A 20,752-nucleotide genomic window follows, 5' to 3' on the forward strand; every position below is an offset into this window, starting at 1 on the left:
CTTTGCCTATATCTTTTCTGAGACCTTCCCCCTTCCAGCATGAGTATTCATTTATAACAGCAATTTATCTAATTCTTTCTTCCCCATTCCTACATTTCATATATTGTTAACCTGTTGGCAGCGATCCATTTATTTTTACTCAGTATGGGGCATACGAGCTGTACAAAGAGAAGCAGCCTACCTGGAAGGCCTGGAGATGGAACAGATGAGTTTGGGGACTGGACGGTTTTGCGGGAAGGAGGTTTGGATTGGCTCTGCTCCAAGATGGCATCTCTTCTTACAATGTTATCCAGGGAAATAGTTCCTGAACAATCAATCTTTCAAAATGATGAAAAAAATATAAGGCAGGTAGAATATAATCATGCTCTTACTTAGAATTTCAAATTAGCCCTAACTCAGGAATACATATTAGGAAGCCATCAGGAAGCCATTCTAGGACCACCTAATATGCTACTGATGGCCAGTCAACATACATTGTTGACTTTTCAGCATGAGCAAATTATTTAGCATACCAACAATACATCGTGGCAGGATACATGTTTGTTCACAAAACATTCATATGGCCATTCAGCACATGTATCTGAGGTCACAGTTAATGCCATCATGACTGTTTTACAAGTCATGTCTATAGACTGGAGAAAAACATCTTTACATAACAGTAGACAACAATAAATGTAATGGAATAAGGAAAGACCACCTTTTCAGAGCTCTTCTGAATTGTATCAGCTGAAGAAATCAGTAAAAATGAGTTTAAGGTCAGATTTCCCCACACATGTCTGCCATCTATGAATATCTAACAAAACTATAAGGCAGCAATATAAAATTGCATACCGGCTCTGTTCTCAGATGTCAGGAGTAAATGATCAACTGGTTGTATCCTGAGCTACAATGCAGAGTGTAGCTTGTTTAATATGCTATGCTTATTCAGATTTCTGAAATTCCAGTCTGAGTAGATTGCTTATTGGATGTCTCGTCAGACTGACTATATTGACTTGCACCGGGTAACCCACTTTGAGTCTCGGTGAGAAAGGCAGATGATAAAGACAGCCAATAAATAAATAATAAACAAACCTCCTTTTAAACTTCCAGAGAAGTAACTCTTAGAACTCAACAAGTTAATAAAACAATACACTTCCTGAACCAGCTTAGTTTCCAAGGAAGCCATCAAGTTCCCAGATCTACTAGCACAACACATATTCACCAAACATAACACATCCTTCTAAGAAGGCAAAATATCCATCTTACATCAGGAAGAGAAGGTAGCGTATAGGAACCACTCATCGCCGAAGACAGATCTATCATGGGTGGGGCAAATGGCTTCCCATCATACCCTGCAGCACCGTTCATAGTGGGACTGGAGCCAGTTGAAGTGGTACTGCTGGCACTGGAGGGGGCAGCAGAAACTTGCCCACTGTGGATTTGCCACTACAAAAGAATTACAGATGCATGAAGCAGAAACTATCAATCACAAACGTCAGTAGTAAAAGAAGAGGGGAGAGATGCAGTAGATCAGGTTTAAAGTCATGTTTCTGTATTACTCGCCTAATAAGGCTAGAATAATAAGGCTGCAGAAACCTGAAAAGACCTAACAAGTTAACTTACAGCTTCATTCCGAGATCAACTTGGAGAATTTTTCTTCAACACCCTGTTTACTGGGTCATAATGAACACAAATGTTCTTTGTCTACTCCCCCCCACACACACACACACATTTATTTACAAAATTTATTTTATTTATTAGATTTCTAGCCTGCCCTTCCCCAAAGGCTCAGGGCGGATTAAACAGTCACCATTCAAAATGTAATAAAAATTTAAATTATACAAATCTTAAGCTTTAAAATGTCTTAAAATACAATTATCTGGAAATACGAAAAAAAACCCTGCTTTGCCTAATGCCACATCCATCTTGAAGAAGAAGAGGGGGACAGTGCGCAAATATCTTATTCCCCAAATGAGGATGAATTGGGTGAATTTAGGCAGGGAGGCCAGGGCCTCACTCATAGGCCAGGTGGAACAGCCCGATCTTACATCCCTTGTGGATGTATGCCTTTCTGCCCTCACCAGAGTCAACAGGGTAGCTAACAGCTTAATAACATACAGAGTAAAAACATGCCTTAAAAACCATACAGAAAACAATTTAAACATAGGGCGAGGAATTATCACTGAGGGGATGCTGGATGATACAGAAAAATCTTCATCTGCTGGCAGAAACCGGCAGCAGAAGAGGACAGGCAAGTCTCTCTTCGGAGAAATTTCCAGAATCTGAATACCATGATCAAGAAGGCCCTTTCCTAGTTTACCTCACCTAATCTCAGAAAGCAGGGGCATGCAAAGCAAGGCCTGGAAAGATTACAGTAGTGGTCAGGTAGGATCGTAAGGGAGTAAGGTGGTTCTTAAGGTATGATGGGCCAAGACATTTAGTGCGATGAAGGTCTACAACATGACCTTAAATTGTGCATGGAAACAAACTGGGAACCAGTATAGATGGCCGAGACTGGAATGATATGGTCCCTATGGTCTTCTCAGTCAGCATCCTGACTCAGTCAGCATTCTGAACCCCCTGAGCTTTCCAGTATACGCATACAACTCTCTAACAGACAATATCCTTCAACAGAAGGAGAGGAGATCCATATATGTTGTTGACAGATGGTATGAAAATGTATCTTAACACTGCTGAATTCTCATTCAGTCAAGAGTTCTTTCTGTTTTGTATTTAGGTACAATTATATATGGAATTGCTAATTTTGTTCTCCCACTTCAACAATTAAAAAGTCCAGGAGGCTGGTGTGGTTGTAGAAGACGGACTGCAAATGATATAAACAGCTTACCTGTTTAATGGCCTGCTGTGCCAAGAACGCCATCTGCAGGGGATTGGGCCGTACAGCTGGGTGTGGTACGCTCTGGTTTTGAGGCACCCTCATTGGCTGACTAAGAGGACCTGAGCCATTGGATTTGGGGCTGTGATTCTGAAAGTTAACCAAACGTGGAGGGGGCTGCTGGAAAGATAAAACAATCTTAGCAGTTAGTTGGTTTTCCACTGAAACTTCATGAGCTTTACATAATTCTCTATAATTTGCATAATAGAATCATAGAATCATAGAGTTGGAAGGGGCCATACAGGCCATCTAGTCCAACCCCCTGCCCAACGCAGGATCAGCCCAAAGCATCCTAAAGCATCCAAGTGTATCCAACCTTTGCTTGAAGACTGCCAGTGAGGGGGAGCTCACCAACTCCTTAGGCAGCCTATTCCACTGCTGAACTACTCTGACTGTGAAATTTTTTTCCCTGATATCTAGCCTATATCGTTGTACTTGTAGTTTAAACCCATTACTGCGTGTCCTTTCCTCTGCAGCCAATGGGAACAGCATCCTGCCCTCCTCCAAATGACAACATTTCAAATACTTATAGAGGGCTATCATGTCCCCTCTCAACATAATCTAACATAATCTACAGAACTGGATAGCCAGTGTGATGCAGTGGACTAGGAGCTGGGAAACCAAGCTCTGATTCCCCACTCATGACATGGGAATACGCTACATGACGTTAGGGCTGTCTCAGCCTAACCTACTGCACAGGGTTGTCGTAATTGTAAAATGGTGGAGAGGAGAATTGATTTGAGCTCCCATTGGGAAGAAAGGTATGTATAAACAAATTATATTAAATAAAATAAATAAATGGTGTGATTCATCCTCAGCATAATACAATGTATAACATTATATCATAATCTACATTGTCAAAAGGAAAACCTAGGCAGCACTATGAAATTAAATATCCTTTCAGAGTCTACAAGTATATAAGAAGTCTAGAGAGGACATTGACGTTTCAGGACAGAAGTAGTAGACATCAGCAATGATACCACATGGACAATATAATGTAGACAATTCATGATTCCCATATTGCCTTAACACACTATTGCATAGTGTGCCTTCCCTCTGCCTTCCCTCTGCACAAGAGGCAGACGTTTTCTACTCTGGTCGTGCCCTAATTTACCTGAGGTGGGGGTGGTGGAAGTGGAGCAGCCTGGTGGACAGGCCCTGCAATTCTAGGATTTGGGAGACCCACAGGACCTGGCCTCCGTTGAGCCTGCTGTTGCCTCTGAGCCAGGACCTGCTGCTGCATGTGCTGAAGCCGCAGTTGGGCTAAACTGATCTGTGTTGGGAACTTGGACAGTTGATTGGAAGGTAAGCCACTCTGCGGTTGCATGTTGGGTTCCATCACGGGGCTTTTAGGCATGAGTGGTGGGCTCTCACTATCTTCAATTACAAGAGAACCTGGACAAAAATAAGTACATCACTGTTCACAAGCTGAGATTTGCATTATTTGTGCCCTTTTTGCTACTGGGCAATGACTTCTGGCAAACCATTCTTTGGGGCATTAATACCATGGCCAGTCTTTTATAGTCTAAAAGCTCACCTATTGTTATGAAGCTAAGTTGTCTAAATATGGTTTTTTGCAGCTGTTGACTAGCACAACTAGTATTCAGGGACTGAACACAATTACATAATGCCTGAGAGGCACCCCCCTATCGTGCCAAACTCTTAATCACTTTCACACAGGAAAATAAATATCCTACGTACTACCACTTCCACATAGGAAACAGCATGTACTATCCATGCATGCAAACGTGAGTGACAACAGAACTTGATCAATGCACTTACTGTCTGAAACTATAATCAGGTAGGACATCCTGTCACATATGTATGCAACAATTTATGCATTCTATGTAAACAAAAAGAACACACAATTTTTACATGGCAATAGACTTGCAAGCCAGGAGCAATGGTGGGAGCATTTGGGAGAGAAGACTGCAGGACATGATGTCACGGTATTCCATGACTCTCTAGGAATTCCCCAAATCCCTATGGTAAAACCACAGCAATTAAGGGGATTCTTAGAATGTTGTATGATGCTGTTGTACAACGTTATGGTATTGTGACTCTCTAGGAATTCCCCAAAACTCTATGGTAAAACCACAGTGATTAAGTGAGTTCCTAGAATGTTGTATGATGCAGTTCTCCATCATTCCCCAGTTTTGCTCCCATGCTCCATTCCGTGAAAGAAATGGCTGGAGTACCAGTGGTGCAGTGAGCAACCTGCTAGGTTTTCATTCAAATAATATCACAGTGCAGGAAATTGTCCTGACCCAGTAAATAAAACCAAAGTTCAAGATAAAAATTGAAAGCATGCACCATTGTTTGATTGAGGCTGTCAACATCATCGAACATGAAGCTAGTACTCAAGCATTCTGTAACCACTCTGAGTATTTCAAAGAACCAACAACAGATTATTCAGCAGACACCCATTAAGTTGCAATAAAACTGAAAACAAGAAATACCTAAGTTGAAAATGTTTTGGGCCCAGAAACTAGGATCACAGTGAAACTGAATAGTCGTGTTGGACACTGGTAAGGCATCACATCTTGCTCTAAGGAGGTAGCGCAACCGATATGTGATCTAGAACAAAATCAGGAACACTGTGTTAAACTTTTAAGATTTTTCTGTTCAGGGGATGGGGGGAAACCCTATAAACTAATAACCAAATCCTGCCCATCAACTTTTTTGGCTCAGTGAAAAATGGGTTTCTCACTGAATGGCCCCTTTTCTTAGCAGATCGTTTCTCTACTACAGGAACTCTCTTGTCAGAAGCCATGTAAGATGTTCTAAAAAATGATGTATAAGGAGGCAGTGGCACCCTGGTAAGAACCCTTTCAAACTTAATCCATTAGCAAAGACAGAGAAGTAAATGAACCTCCAGAACTGAAGAACTCATTAAATAACAAGGGTAGCAGAATGCATATGTGTGCAAACATCATGACTAGCGTAACAAGCATTTCTAGTACAGGAAACTCCAGAATGTGACATTGTGAATAAGTTTCTATGACACGATTCTGCATTGCACATTATAAGGAAATGAACTTACATTCACCTCTGATGCTGCATTCTCAGAAATGCTCAGCCCTCTGGCAAGGGGGCCACACACAATTATGTAAAAGTGTTTGCCACATTTGTGAAGTACAGTCTCAGCTCTTACTGTCTTAATACTAAGCATGTTTTGACCTATTACTATGTTAACCTCTGAGCAACAGTCGCAACAGCAAAAGTTCTGCCAGGCCCTTAGCACACTTGCTGCCTGCACCCTGCTCACTGCACTTGATTTGACAAGGTCTCAAAATGTAATCAACCTGCCTATGGCTATGGCCATCCCAGATAAAAGTGCAAAAGTTCTTTGATTTTTTTACCAGCCGTTTGCTGTACAATAAAGCTGTGCTGCTACCACTGGAAACCGCCCACTTCGAAAAATTCATGACATATTCTAGCTGCTTGGAAAGCCCTGCCACTTCCTGTTGTTGCTGCAGAAGCTTCATCCGGTGCTCCTTAGCAAGACACTGCAAAGACAGAAAAGCAATATTGTGAGGTCTCCAGTTAAACATTGACGCATATTGCGCGGTAATGCTCCATCTTTAAGCAAAAGCATCATCTTTCAGCAAATTCAAGAAAGTGACAAAAACCAATAAGGCAAGTTGCCCCACTTCAAATGATCAAACATGTGTGCCATTCGCTTTTTAGAACTAATTAGTATTCAAGCCATTATAGCTACCTAGGCAGTCCCCTGCCACCAGTGGGTGCTTCCCACCTGCACTCAGGGAAATGGCAGGAATAGGAACTTAGGGATCCCCAGTTTTACAGCTCATCACCAGGCAGCAGAGACCAGTTGCCCTGGAGAAAATGGCTGCTTTAGAGGGGGGACTCCAGAGCCTTATACGCCACTTAGGCCCCTCCCAGTCCCAAAATCTCACCCATTCCTGGTTCCACCCCCAAATTCTCCAACTCAACCCTGGCAAACCTAGGCAGGAAATGGGGAGGGGATGGGGGATCAGAAGCATCCCACCACAGTAGCATCACTCTCCAAAAAATAGTTCTATATAGCTTTGCCCAAAGGTCAGAGCAACCCCAGCATCCCCCTGGAGACAGGCTGACTTCCCTCCTGCACTCACATGGACAATGTTTCTTGTTCTATAATAAAATTCCAGCAGCCAGTGATGTAACATTTACAAGGATGCTATTGACCAACTGTAGTGGGGATTTGGACATTTCTTGTTCCATAGCCAAACTCAGAGGCTTAAAATGTTTCTGTGAAAGAAGTTACAATTTCTATATGGTCCCAGCAACCAGCTACATCAGAATCTTCATTAAATCTGAAACTGTTAAATTCTTTTATAACGTTCTTTTATATTTTATAGCTTTATAACTCAGTAGGCAGGGTAAATTCTGATGTATTTTTTTCTATTCATCAAACTGTGCACCCCACGCTACTAAGAATGCCTAGAAAGCACACTTCAAGCAACATACCAAAAACACTCTGCTGAAATAAGTCTAAGAGAAAGTGGAAATACACTGAAGAGTAATTAGCATATTTAACATTCATGTTTTGACTCATTTCAGGGCTGTTGATTAAAAAGTCAACTCATATGTGTTATTATTGCCCCCAAGTAGAGAGGAATTTACCTCTAGCTGATGCAGCAGAGCTTTGCCTTTCTTATTTATTTCTACCATCAAGGTGAAAATAGCAACTTTAATGTCCTGTTCTACCAGCTTTTGATTCCGATTCACTTCCAAGATCCTGTATGACATTTAAAAAAATGTAGAAATGTAATATAAAAGCCTGTATGAGAAAGCGGCACAACTTATTTGATAGAATATTAAAGAAAATTTAGTCATAACTACGTTGTATTGATAGAGCCTCCTGTGGAGCAGAGTGGTAAGGCAGCGGAAATGCTGTCTGAAGCTCTGCCCATGAGGCTGGGAGTTCGATCCCAGCAGCAGGCTCAAAGTTGACTCAGCCTTCCATCCTTTTGAGGTCGGTAAAATGAGTACCCAGCTTGCTTGCTGGGGGGTAAACGGTAATGACTGGGGAAGGCACTGGCAAACCACCCCGTATTGAGTCTGCCATGAAAACGCTAGAGGGCGTCACCCCAAGGGTCATACATGACTCGGTGCTTGCACAGGGGATAGATACCTTTACCTTTACCTTATGTTGTATTGATACTTGAGAAAAAAGTCAGAACTGAAATTATGTTGATTGTGGAGACATAAGGATTCCAGCTTTATGGCGTTGTATCCCACTGAGCTCCCTGACCTCCTCAGAATCTATCCCCAATCCATCTAGGGGTTTCCCAACCTGGATCTGGTAACCCTACTCCGCATTTCCTGTCAGTGGTCAGAAGGGACCTGACAACCCTACCTTGAAAATGTGTTGCAAATACTTTTTTGTCACATTGTGCCTACACAGACTGATTTCAAAACTTGTCTGAATGTGCAAGCACTAATATAAAAATTAAAAGTTTGATAGCCAAAATTAAAATTTCAGATGATCCAGATGACTTCCCTTGTCACTTGCACTATTAGAAAGCAAGCTTATTCCACCTTATCCTTTCAAAACATACCTCTCCCACTTCTCTTTTTAAAAGAAACACATAAGATAATCTCAGGTAAGTAGCCATATCAGTCTGCAGGAGAAGAATAGCACCAGCACCTTAAAGACTAACAAGATTTCCAGGGTGAAAGATTTCAAGATTCAAAGCTCCCTTTGTCAGATCCGAACAGAGAGAGTTTTGACTCTCACAAGGATAGCAAAAATACAATAGCATTCTTAAAACATAAACAAACAATGGTTAGGCACTACCCGGTCAAACCTGAAAGAACTTTTGCTCAATTACTAAATCCCATCAACTACAAATCATTCAAAAAGTGCTATTTTACTATAGTTAAATAAGATACATACCTATTCTGAATCTGCTCGCCTGTGTATTTTATGTATTTACTTTTCTCCACCAGCTTTGTAACAAGTGTGTCAATGATCACCTTTTGATTCTGAAAGGCTTCTTCTATAAACTGGTACCTGCAGGAAGATAAAAATAATACACCATGCAAATAGTATCCCACTTGTAACTTTGCTTAAAAGAAATGAACTGACTCGGGTCACCAAAACTGAAAAGAAAAATCTGCTTAAGATAATACAAGACATTGTATTAGCAATGTTAAATAATCATTACTATTATTTTAAATATGATTATTGATTGCAGCTGTATTTTGTCTGATTTACTCAGCACTACCTATTGCTGTGCACAATTGCTTTGAGAGCTCCACTGACAATTTTTATTATGAAATCATTTCATAGTAGTGGAGAACAGGGAAGTAATCAAACAGTATAAAATGATCTTGAAATGTAATGGCTGATATTGTACGGAAACCTATTATAAAACCTTGCTCACAACTTGCGGGCTTTATACTAACATTCATTTTTTTTAAACAGTCCATGTTATTTTTTATGAATGATGAAAACCAAAACAATGCGCTTAATGCTACAAAACTACAAAAATCAGGCTAATCGTTTTATTCTCTTTGTGGTTTACAGTGACATGTAAGCATTTCAGACATGAGATGATGTAATCTCTCTTCTGAATGTGTCAAAGGCTTACATATAGACTCAGTGTTGCAAATTCCCTCTTTTAAAACAAGCACCCTTATTTAAAACAAACTATCTTGCTACATTTCTTGAGTCGCCATTCTACAATGCAAGTTTTTTGGTGATCCATCATCATGATTGTAACTATTAAAAAAAAATGTGAATGAAGTCACATTACTATATTTAAAGTCTGGGAAATAAAGATGATCCAGTACCAAATGGTGTAAATTGAACAGGGTTTATTTATAAAATGAAATGTGTTGATCTCTTTGAAAAGGAAAGAAGAATAGCATGGTAATATTCATTTGCCATGAAGCAATACCTACTGGCGTTGGAGGACCATGGAAGAAAAAACCTTTTAAGCCCCACTGATTCCCAAGGGAGAGATGCCTTCCTTTCATATGTCACAGGGAGGGACACCAAAACAACAGAGGACAATGCCAAACAATTCACACTTTTGCACCCTTAAAAAAACACAACTATGCAAAATATGCAGCCTTTGTCTCAAAGGTATAATTCTTAAAAGAAGAAAAATGAAGTGTTTGACAGTTCATCTCTCCCATTCTATATTAAATACGGTCAATCTACTACGCATATATATGCATCACAAAAATGGATCCACATTGTGAGCACTATATATTCTGCCCTTAACATTCTGATACAGACACAGAAAATCCAAAAATCTATAGTCCCAAGTGGAGATCTAAGGGCTTAGGGGCAGGGAGGAAGTTCAAAATAGTATTTGTTGCAAATACATTTTGTGATACCTGAGCTTTTTTATTTACAAATGTTATAGATGAAGGTTAACAGTTAGATACATGCCTGATTCAAATGAGTAGCCGTGTTGGTCTGAAGTAGCACAATAAAATCAGAGTCCAGTAGCACCTTTAAGACCAACAAAGATTTATTCAAGGCGTGAGCTTTCGAATAGGAGCACTCTTCACCAGGCATTAGGTTGAGGTTGACCCAAACCATCGCTTCCAATTGGCCCCCAAGCTCCCCACCCTCCTACTATGACTGACACCAATCTGCCTAACTCACTGGGTCCCAGTAAGAGTTGAGCTGAGGCTCTTGCAATTCCATTTTCTAATGTTATTGTTATGATCAAGTTAAGTTATTGATGTTATTACTGTTATTGCTGTTAGCATATGTTATCTGTATTTTTTCTTGTTCCCTGTAAACCGCCCGGAGCCTTCGGGGAGGGGGGTATATAAATATAATAAATAAATAAATAAAAATAAATATTAGTCATGGAGATGCAGCTTAGCATCGTACCTATGTTCTTTGTGTTCCAGCAACTGACAATCCCGACACGTCAACTTGTCACAAGTCTCACAGTACAGCTTCAGCTGCTCCTTTTTGTGATAAGGACAGAACACGGGTCGCTGACTAGTTATACCAACAGCCTCTGAAGAACAAAGGGGGGGAAATCCTGTTTTTATAATATCCTTGTTACAGTTGAGAAATAATGCATTTATGAACACACCTGCTTTCTCACAGCAGGGATCTTATATTCTCAGCTTTTCCAGAAGCTGGAAAGAAGAAACTGTCTAACAGCAATTTCTGTACCTCTAGCATTGCACCCACATCTGGTGCCAAACTAAGGAGGGGGTGGGAGTGGAGAGTGAACAAAAGAGATACGTTTCATCTTGAAAATGGGACTGAATGTGTCTAGCCAGAGGATTTAACAAGCCAGATTCAAGCAGTGAGAATCAAAATGGGGAGCCAGACCTTCAAGCAATTGGACAACTATTTCATGGGTAGTGAAACACCCATGAAATAGTTCTCCTCATGAAGTGTTAAAATATTCCCCGTCTATTCAGAGCCATCTATGTGGGAACTGTTTTCAGATGCAGATACTCAAACAAATGTATCGTCCATATTCAGTAAATAACTCCTATTCCATACATCTAACATGTTGAACTAGTAAAGGCAATGAAGGTCTAGTTTCATATCGGGGTCGCTTACATCTCTGCATGACTTTGCATAATTTGGTTCGGTATAAACACATGCATAAAATTGACAAGATAATTTGTTACTGTTCTTCATGTCACAGAATTTGAAAGAAACAAAATTGTTTCTGAAAAGTCAAGCACATAATTTCCCAACTGGCATCTCGGTTTCCCGCTCAGAAACAGAGAGTAACATCATGTGAGTTAAACACAAGGGAGGGATCCACAAGGCCTTCTGTGGATTCCCCCCCCCCCCCATTTTCTCTTTCCCTTCCCTCAAAGCCCCCATAGCCTCTCCATTTTCCTGCTTCCTTCTTTACTTTCCACCAATGAGTCAACCTGCTTTAATCACCCTCCTTCCCCTAATTTTAGCTTTCCCTTACCCAGGCAGCTGGGGAAACTGTGGCAGATTGGCATGATGTAGCTCCTGAGCCCAATTCTGTAGTAGCAGCCATCAGGCCTGGGCCCTTATACTGTGGAGTACCCACAAGACTAAACGGTAGGATGCAGATATTTGTTAGCCAGGGCTTTTGAGGTGTTTGATTTGGCAAACCTCATTTACGGTGGGAAGAGGGGGAGGATTTGGGGCTTCAGCCAAGAGGAAAAGCAAGATATATTTTATTTCTTTATTTATTTCTATGCCGCCCTCCCAGCAACCTGGCTCACGGCAGTGTGCATCACGTTAAACGCACCATTAAAAAAATCATAAAATAAAGTTAATTCAAATTCTGAGAAATTTAACATTTAAAATTAGATTTTAAAAAATTGAAATGACATGTTTTAATAAATGAGCAAACAATTTAAACTGAAGCACGACCCAATATCATTTATTCCAGCCATTATTGCAAAAGCGAATTTACATAACAAAAGGAAACAAAACCAAGATGTATATACCCGTAAAAGAACTGAGCTTGATCAGAAGTGTCCCAAGTGTATTTGAGCAGAAATATTTACCTGGAGATACTTCTTCTTTCTGTCTGACTGTGTGATCTTTTGTGAATTTCACTCTCTGATGAGCCCGGATGCAGGTCTTGCATAACCATTCCACACATTCTACACAAAAGCCATTGGCTTCTGCATTGTCTTCACAGCTTGTACACACCTGGCAATATATTAAAGGATTCCAGTGAAATATATCAGCAGCTTATTTTCTATGTATACTTTATTAAACCACAATACCTTAAAACTAAATTTATATTGAAAGACATTTATCATTGTACATTTAACAGCATCAAGGAAGGTTGAAATGGGCACTAGGAAAGGATCAACAACATGCTTGCCAGACTTCCAGATTTTTCACCCGCGCACAATGATTTTGCATGCGCCTCAGTGAAAGGGAAATGTTCTGCACCTTTGCAAAGCAGTTAAATCGGAAGCAAGATCAAGGCACTTTAACACAGAAAACATAAAAGAACCATAGGTGAAATCCAGAGACTCACATGCCATCGTTGTACATATTACTGTTATTTGGTGTAACCATCAAACTATAGTTAAGCTAAAATTATTCTTCAGCCTGAAAGGAAAGTCATCTTGATAAAATGTACTGTCAGCACAGTTTTTACTGTTTGCTAAGGCCACACATTATAAAGTAGTTTATCCAAATGACATCTGAGATGCATGATCCCTCCAGCATGGATTTGTTGTGGACGTGAACTCACTGACTCATTGACTCACTCAACGACTCTCCCCCTCCCCTCCAGTTTGGAGTGACATTGGCTGCCGTGAGAAATCAGAAGCTATTTAAAAAATCCAAAGATAACAGGGTCACTCCGAACAAAATGTTCTGCTAGTGAAAGAGATGTGGTATTTCCCACAAATTCCATCTTCCTGTCTCAGACCCCCACTTTGCCTCTCATGCTGTTTCGAAGGGTCCTATGTCCCCCAAGAACAGCATTTCAGGGAGTTTGTTACTGAGAACACAGATACAGCTTAATTCCCAAATTCAGATTCGACCATTAACATTTGGCCCTCTTCTTTTTTCAATATTGACAAAATGTTAACCTCCAAGTCAAAAAAAAAATTGCCATTCTTTTGATCTTGTTTTTAACAATATGAAATATTTGCCCATCATACATTGCTTTAAAATCTTTTTCATGTTCCAATTTAAGATGGGTTTCTTGTAAACAGGTTATACCTTCTTCTTTTCCTGGAACTCCAGTTAATCTTTGCCTCTTTATTGAATTATTAAGGCTATTAATGTTGACAGATATTTAACTCAGTATAGCCATTACTGTTCATACATACAAATACACATAAATACACACATTATTTAGAAACAGAGACTTCAGCACCATCAAAAGAACAAGCTTTCAGTTGCACAGCCAATTTAACTTACAGTAATTGTCATAGACCGGCTTCTTTCACCGAAATGATCCTTATCCTTATCTATTTCTCTTCCCTGAGTTTCATTTAAAGCATTTATTTACTTATTTTAATTTTTCCATTTGTATGCTGCCATTCCCTGGAGGAATCAGGACAGCTCACAAGAGTTTATAAATATAACATAACATACAATAATGAAATTAATTTAAAATTAAAATCTATCAATTCAGAAGGGCCACCTCCTTCTCTCTAGAGAGAGGCACGTAAAGTGCATCCAATAATAATTGGTGGCAGGTATTAGTTGGGGTTTGGGGTATTTTAAGTAAGGAGTTGTTTCTTAGGTTCAAACCATAGTCCTGGCAAAACAACTGTGCCTTACAGCAGTGGTCCCCAGGCCTTTTAGATGGCCTGTATGGCCCCTTCCAACTCTATGATTCTGTGATTCTGTGGGGACCAGTCAAGGCTTGACAATTTTACTGAGGCCTGGGGGGGGGATAGTCTTTTGCCGAGAGATGTCACTGCTGCCTGAGCCCCTGCTCCACTTGCTTTCCCGCCAGTGCCCCTGACTGCCCACCACTTGTTGGGAGCACTGCCAGCAGCAGCTGCGCAATGCCACACCGCGCAATGCCACACCAGCCATGGCGGCCACTGAAGAGCACCAAAGGTGAGCCGGCGGCAGAGTGGCAGAGCAGCCCCCGAGGCAGCAGCCGGGGAGGAGACGAGGAGGAGCCGCGGACCGGTACCGACTTATCTATGGACCGGTACCGGGCCAGAGCAAAAAAAACCCTCTGATTGAGGCCAGTTTAACCTCTTTGGGGACCGGGATCCTGAACACGTTTTGCTCAGTAGATCTGAGGTTCTTGAAGGAATGTAATGGAGGAGGTGATCTCACAGATATGAAGGTCCCAGACCATTTGTGGCTTTTGAGCTGGACCATAGTTTTTAAAAGTTTAGTAGTGTTGTGCAAACAGCTGAAGAACTAGGAAGGGTTAATTCTTCATAGAAACAGAGGGCCTTGAGTGACAGGCTGCTCCATGCAATCTCCTCAGCATGCAGCTCTCTCAAGACTTTCTCTGGTCATCTGATGCTAACCAATCAGATTGCATCCATCTAAAACATCTCAAACATCCACTATTACTATATTACGATTGTTTAAACTTCCAATAATTTTTGTGTGCTTGTGACTGTTCTGACCACAATTTTAGTATCCTTATTCCCGACCAACAATTTACATGAAAAAGCTTACCTGTATTCAATTCTGTTTTTGCTAAATGTCTAGTTAAGAATGTAAAGTCCTTTCTTTTTCTAAGAGTAAATGGAGAAATTTCTGCAAAGACTAATTAATCTTGTCCTACATTTTTAAGGAAAGCACTTGCAGATAGGTTTTTGCAAGTGCAGTGTACGCCTAAACTCAGGCCAAGCAACAAGAAGATTTTTTAGCACACTAAATAAGGAGGACAAAATACCAAACTTCTCAGATTACTGTTTCAAAGATACTAAAGATGAAAGGTCAAATGGTTTTATCCATGTCTCTTCTGGTATATATACCTAAAGGTAAAGGTAAAGGTATCCCCTGTGCAAGCACCGAGTCATGTCTGACCCTTGGGGTGACGCCCTCTAGCGTTTTCATGGCAGACTCAATACGGGGTGGTTTGCCAGTGCCTTCCCCAGTCATCACCGTTTACCCCCCAGCAAGCTGGGTATATACCTAGTGTTCCACAAAAGTACTCACCAGATTGCCAGTGTCAAGTATGTTTTTTCCCCCTTCTAGGGATGACTGGTTTTCTTTTTAAAGCAAAGGAATTTATTTGCTGCACTGTGTTTTAAGAGTGCCACAGGCCTACAACCAATTTTACTTTCGTTTTTAAACTGTTCTGTGTCTCAAAGTGATTCCAGCTGTCCTTGGAGTCTCTTCCTGTTTACCTTTCTATCCAGGTATATTTTGCCTTTCCATATTCATTAGCTGGTGTGGATTTGAAAAGAAAAACTTTACTGCCATGAGTTCCTGAGAGACGCACTCACCTGATTTGACTTCTCCACTGTACTACTGGGAACCTCAGTAGTATCTTTCACAAAAATGTTGTCTATAATGTGTCTTTCTGCACATTCCTGGCCACAAACTGGACATCGAAGAACACCAACTGGGAAGAAAGAAAAATGGAATTATTAAGCTTACAGTTCAAAGCTGAGGTGCTCCATTGATATTTTAGAAAGTTATTTCTTGAAGAGCTTATCTGCTAACAGCACAAATTACATTGTTCTCTTATCTGAAGATAGTATCAAATGAGTTATTGTATAGAATAAAATTCTTGATCAAAAATGTTTTGTTCAAATAGGAGTCCATTAAGTGAGTCCCCTTCTACCAACTGGCTACTGAAAAGATTCTGCAATAAAGAGATGTGATCACAGCAAATGTGGGCTTTGGAGAATTTATATTTTTCCATGTGACACATCTTGCCACTCATACAGATTGCCTACCACCCTCTCTACTTCTTTCTGTCAGGTTCCAAGTTTCAGATAGGTCAGGCTGTCACCCTCACTACCCTTCTCATCTCTTAAAATCTATACAGAGCTCCATTAAAATCTCCATTTCACAACTCAGGTCTTCAGTAGGCAAGGCAGCTTAGCCTCTTTTAATAACATCCCTCACTCAAATACTTCACAAAGTTATTGGGGTTGGCCGGTCAAACAGTGTTCCATTCACATACTGCCACCATTTAGTCACAGCCTAAATATGTATAACCCAAGAACTTTGTGTTTTTCCCCTGAGACACACAGTCCCTAGGATTGCACAAAACAAGAAGTTAACATAACACTAAAGAAGGTAAAGTAGAAATTACAACATTTTGCTTCCATTGAACTTTTGGACTGTTTCCCTAATCCAGCATCTTGACTCTTGTCAAATCAACTGTTTTTGGTCAGCTGAATTTAAGCTGATCTTCACCTCAGCTTTACTCAATCAGACATACTGTCTCCTGTGCTGTCAACTCCCTAGCTGCCAGTTCTCAACTGCTCTCTTAACTGCTGTTTTCCAACTGTCTCTCTCCTAACATTCCAGCTCTCATTGTTTGCTGTTAGGGTGAGGATGAACCTAACCTGTTCGTCACAATCCACAACTGAAAAAATATCCCTTGTGATTTCCAGATAGTCTCTCTCTATATTTTTAGAGAGAGTCAGAAAAATCTATATAGTAGGCATAGAATATTTGTAAGAGTTATTACAAAAAATATAACTAGATTTTAATCCACTGGCACATTAGAGATCAATACGATTGGGTGGGAGGAGGAATGAGCTTTCAAAAGTCAAATCTCCCTTTGTCTGATACAAGGAGGAATGGAGAGCCATACATCCTTCTATCCCCGATGTGGAAGTGAGAGGATGCTGCAGGCAAGATATGGCAGTACAATGTAAAATATAATCACCTGGCTGAAAGTATGATATGTTTAGGGGCAGAAAGCAATGCAGTGAAATAAGAATCCTATGTTCCTATTCACCCTGGGAAGTTTGGTCCAAATTCGTAAATGAACTCAGGGTCAGCAATCTTGTACTACAGTCTCTTGGAGCTTCTCTCTTTGGCTCTGCCACTCATAGGCCAGCAATGGAATGCTTGGATGATTAAAGTCTTCTGCCTCTGGCTTTTGAGTGTCATGACCTTGCTCTCAGATTTATGTCCACTTATTTGTTTGTGTAGGGACTGACATGTTTGTCCACTGTAGAGAATGGAAGGGCATTGTTAACACATGATATATATAACATCAGAAGGTGAACAAGTGAATAAACCAGAGATACCATGGCTGGTGTGGCTGGTGTTGTTCAGTCTGGAGATTATGTTATCAGAGTTGGCATCCTGGTTTATTATAGGAACTGGTCTCAAGGCCTGTTTTAGGAAGTGTGCTATTGCGGAACAGAAGTTGTTCTGTAGGCTGCAGGTGAAGGTTGGAAACTGTCTATGGACAAGAAAAGTTTTGTCTCCCAATGCCTGTTGTAGACCAGGCCTGACACGGTCAGTATTGACCATGGGCTGTCTGCAAGAGCCTGTTGTCAGTTCTGACTAGAGGCTGGTTTTCCTTCTGAACCACAGTTGCTCATATCTACTTTATGTAAGGCCTGTTCTCCACCTGGAGAACATCCTTCTAGAGAACATCGCTGTAGCTACCACTTGACTTGGAAAACAGTTTCATTTGGTTTAAAAAGTTGTTTGTGACAAAGCTTTAGGGGAATATCATTCTGATCTTCTCAGTGAGGGATGTATATCCCACCCCGAGACTTGTATGTGTTGCTGGGATGATCAGGAACAATGATATTGGCCCTAAGGATATTGAATTATTTCATTTATAATTGAGACCAGTGATTTGGAGAGAATTTGCTGGCTGCCAACTTATAAAATATTCGATGGCTGCCAGCTTATAACAAAGGGATCAGGAGGAGTTCTTAAGAATCTTTTATTAAACTGATAAAGACATATAATCAGTTAGCGATTTAAAACTATTCATATATGTACACTTATCTACACATATACATGCAGGTGTGGAAGGTCTATCTATAGTGCCAAAGAAGCTGGAATGAAAGGTGAAGTGAGATGCCAGCTGTAAGAGGCAAACAGGGAAATGGAAAATCCAATTTCAACTGAACTTTTGGGGGATTTACATTGACGTCAATGCTTAGATAACCTCAAGAAGGGGAAAGTTGCCCATATATGGTCAGGTGTCTTATGTAACTTTGGGGACTTTCCTTGCCAGATGGGGTGGGCAGAGGAGGCCTGCCCTGCTTGGATCATTCAATTGGACCACTAGTTCTAAACTACTGGTTCCAAGCATGATCAGGCATTGATTTGGGGAATGTAATTGGACACTGAACAAATACTGAAAGAGCTTAAAAGGTGGGGACTATAAGGAAAGCTCTCAGTTCTTCTGGCAACTTTCCTGCTTTCTTCCAGCCTTGAGATCCATGCCACTGGGCATTACAGATAGGTAAATGTGAAAATATCGGGCTTTTGCTTATTTATTTATTATTTAAATTTGTATACCGCCATTCCCAAATGGCCCCACGGCGGTTTACACAATAAAAGAATAAAAACACAATAAAACCCATAAATACCCGTCATTACAATTACTAAAGGTAACAAGACGGCAAGTGAAAAAACTAATGTGTTGCATAGATATCTGGGTGATATGGGGAGGTTGGGTCTCTTTACTTTGACCTGTTAAGCCCAAAGCATTTAATAAAGGCTAACACTGTGTGACACAGTGTCTCTGTCAAGCATAGGCTGCAGGTGATGCTGAAAGCTGTATGTGATCAACAGTGGTATTCTGTTGTTGATTTGGCCTGTCTTATAGCACGGTAACTCTTGGCAACATTCTGGTTTTGCTGATCAGTTTCTTCACTGTATCAGGTAGGTCCTGTAATACCAGAAATGTCTGATGTAGATCCCACAGATAAGAATCTCTGCCAGAACAATTATTAAATTGTTGGATATGTTTACAGTATAACAGTGTGTCCCCCCCCCCCAGCACTCCCAAACATTTCCCATTATGCACTTATGGGTGCATAAATACCACCTAATATTGAACACCCACCTGTTGTCATGACTATATCACCCTTTCTCAACTTTTTTACTGTTGAGAAACCCCTGAAACATTCTTCAGACTTCAAGAAACCCCAGAAGTGGCATGACCATGCAAAATAGGGTTGGGAAGCATAGCTGTGTACAAGCCCAACTGGGGCTCCTCCCCTTCCCCTCCTCTCCAGGCTCATTATTGCTGTTCTTAGGATTACAATACACACCTAATGAAGAAGAGAAACAGATCGACAAAGTCAAGCTATTTCTAGTACCCAGAAAAAGCCTGCTGTAAGACAGGCTAAAGATAACAGCTGGACACTACTGGTTGTCACCTACAACTCACAGTTGAATCCAGTCCAACACATCAATGGCCAGAAGTCCATCCTGAGTAATGATAGTTATTTTTCAAAAGCCTTGAGTAAGCAGACCTTTCCTTGCTTACAAACAGCCCTACAGGTAAAATGGCCTCACTTACAACAATGAATCATCAGAGTCACCAACCCAGGAGGATAAATTCAAATGGGTAGCCGTGTTGGTCTGAAGTAGTTCAGGAGCACCTTTAAGACCAACAAAGATTTATTCAGGGCATGAGCTTTTGAGTGCAAGCACTCTTCCTCAGACTGAGAACTCCTTATATGACAGTGGGAATATATAGCAAAAATTAATTCTGTTAAATTAGTAAACTGTGTCAGACATCCAAATACTGCCACAATCAAAGGCTACTCTCTCGAAAGAGACAAGACAACTGAGACATTCTTCCTAGAAAAGAGCTCAGAGTTGTTCATCAAGTCCAAGAGGGTACATCTGGAGTATTGTGAAAGATACTGCTAAGAATAACTGGTTTGGGTACATATACACAACCCCCTCCCCCACCAATGCATCTTCTTCTCTACATAAAATATTCCCAGGCAGAGGGGCTTTTATCTTCAAAAGACAGTTAGAACAAAGCAAAATCTACATTTTTACACCTAGTTGTCAAAAGGCAGCCAGAACTACTTGCAAGAGCCATTTGGTTCTTTATTTGGAGTCAATGAATTCCTGCAATAACATCCAGAACATCATCAGGTTTCCTTCAACAAGGATACCCCCCAGTTTATTTTATTTATTTATTTACATTTATCTTCACAAGTTTAGTGAAGATCTGTAATGAAGTCAATTGAGATGACAGACCAGGGGAATTGGAGGGTTTTATCAGCTGTAACAGACCTTGTGGCTTGACCCTGCCTGTCTGGCCATTACAGGTGGTATGGCAGGTAGGCGAAACTTAACTCCTCCTCCACTCTCACCAGTTTCGGGAGCAACTTCCAAAACCTGGCAGTGAACTGTGACCCCATCACTGATCATTTTGTCTGGAAAGGAGTGAAATTTGAAAGAGTGTTGCACAGAGTTCCACTAGATTTTGAGCTGAGGGTAGGGATGCACATGGCACAAAATGAGCCTGTTTGGAAAACAGG

At 40.7% G+C, this 20,752-nt stretch overlaps 1 protein-coding gene across 4 annotated transcripts in view; it reads right to left on the reverse strand.

The window, feature by feature from the left end:
• TRIM24 (tripartite motif containing 24) overlaps positions 1-20,752 on the reverse strand; it is a 44,107-nt gene that overhangs the window by 8,843 nt on the left and 14,512 nt on the right. Inside the window, exons 1-12 of one of the 4 annotated variants that reach the window (XM_077339808.1) lie at positions 16,582-16,744; positions 15,761-15,879; positions 12,371-12,518; positions 10,740-10,872; positions 8,781-8,897; positions 7,505-7,619; positions 6,238-6,384; positions 5,335-5,452; positions 3,990-4,270; positions 2,828-2,995; positions 1,246-1,425; positions 182-317 (exon numbers count right to left, since the gene is read on the reverse strand). In XM_077339808.1, coding sequence (XP_077195923.1) covers positions 182-317; positions 1,246-1,425; positions 2,828-2,995; positions 3,990-4,270; positions 5,335-5,452; positions 6,238-6,384; positions 7,505-7,619; positions 8,781-8,897; positions 10,740-10,872; positions 12,371-12,518; positions 15,761-15,879; positions 16,582-16,594 — 1,675 coding nt within the window. In that variant the 5' untranslated portion in view covers positions 16,595-16,744. Of the gene's footprint in view, positions 1-181; positions 318-1,245; positions 1,426-2,827; positions 2,996-3,989; positions 4,271-5,334; positions 5,453-6,237; positions 6,385-7,504; positions 7,620-8,780; positions 8,898-10,739; positions 10,873-12,370; positions 12,519-15,760; positions 15,880-16,578; positions 16,745-20,752 lie in introns of those variants that run through there. The other 3 variants (XM_077339807.1, XM_077339805.1, XM_077339806.1) reach the window with 3 other exon arrangements.

This window comes from Paroedura picta, chromosome 5, assembly GCF_049243985.1.
Source record: "Paroedura picta isolate Pp20150507F chromosome 5, Ppicta_v3.0, whole genome shotgun sequence".
Taxonomy (NCBI): domain Eukaryota; kingdom Metazoa; phylum Chordata; class Lepidosauria; order Squamata; family Gekkonidae; genus Paroedura; species Paroedura picta.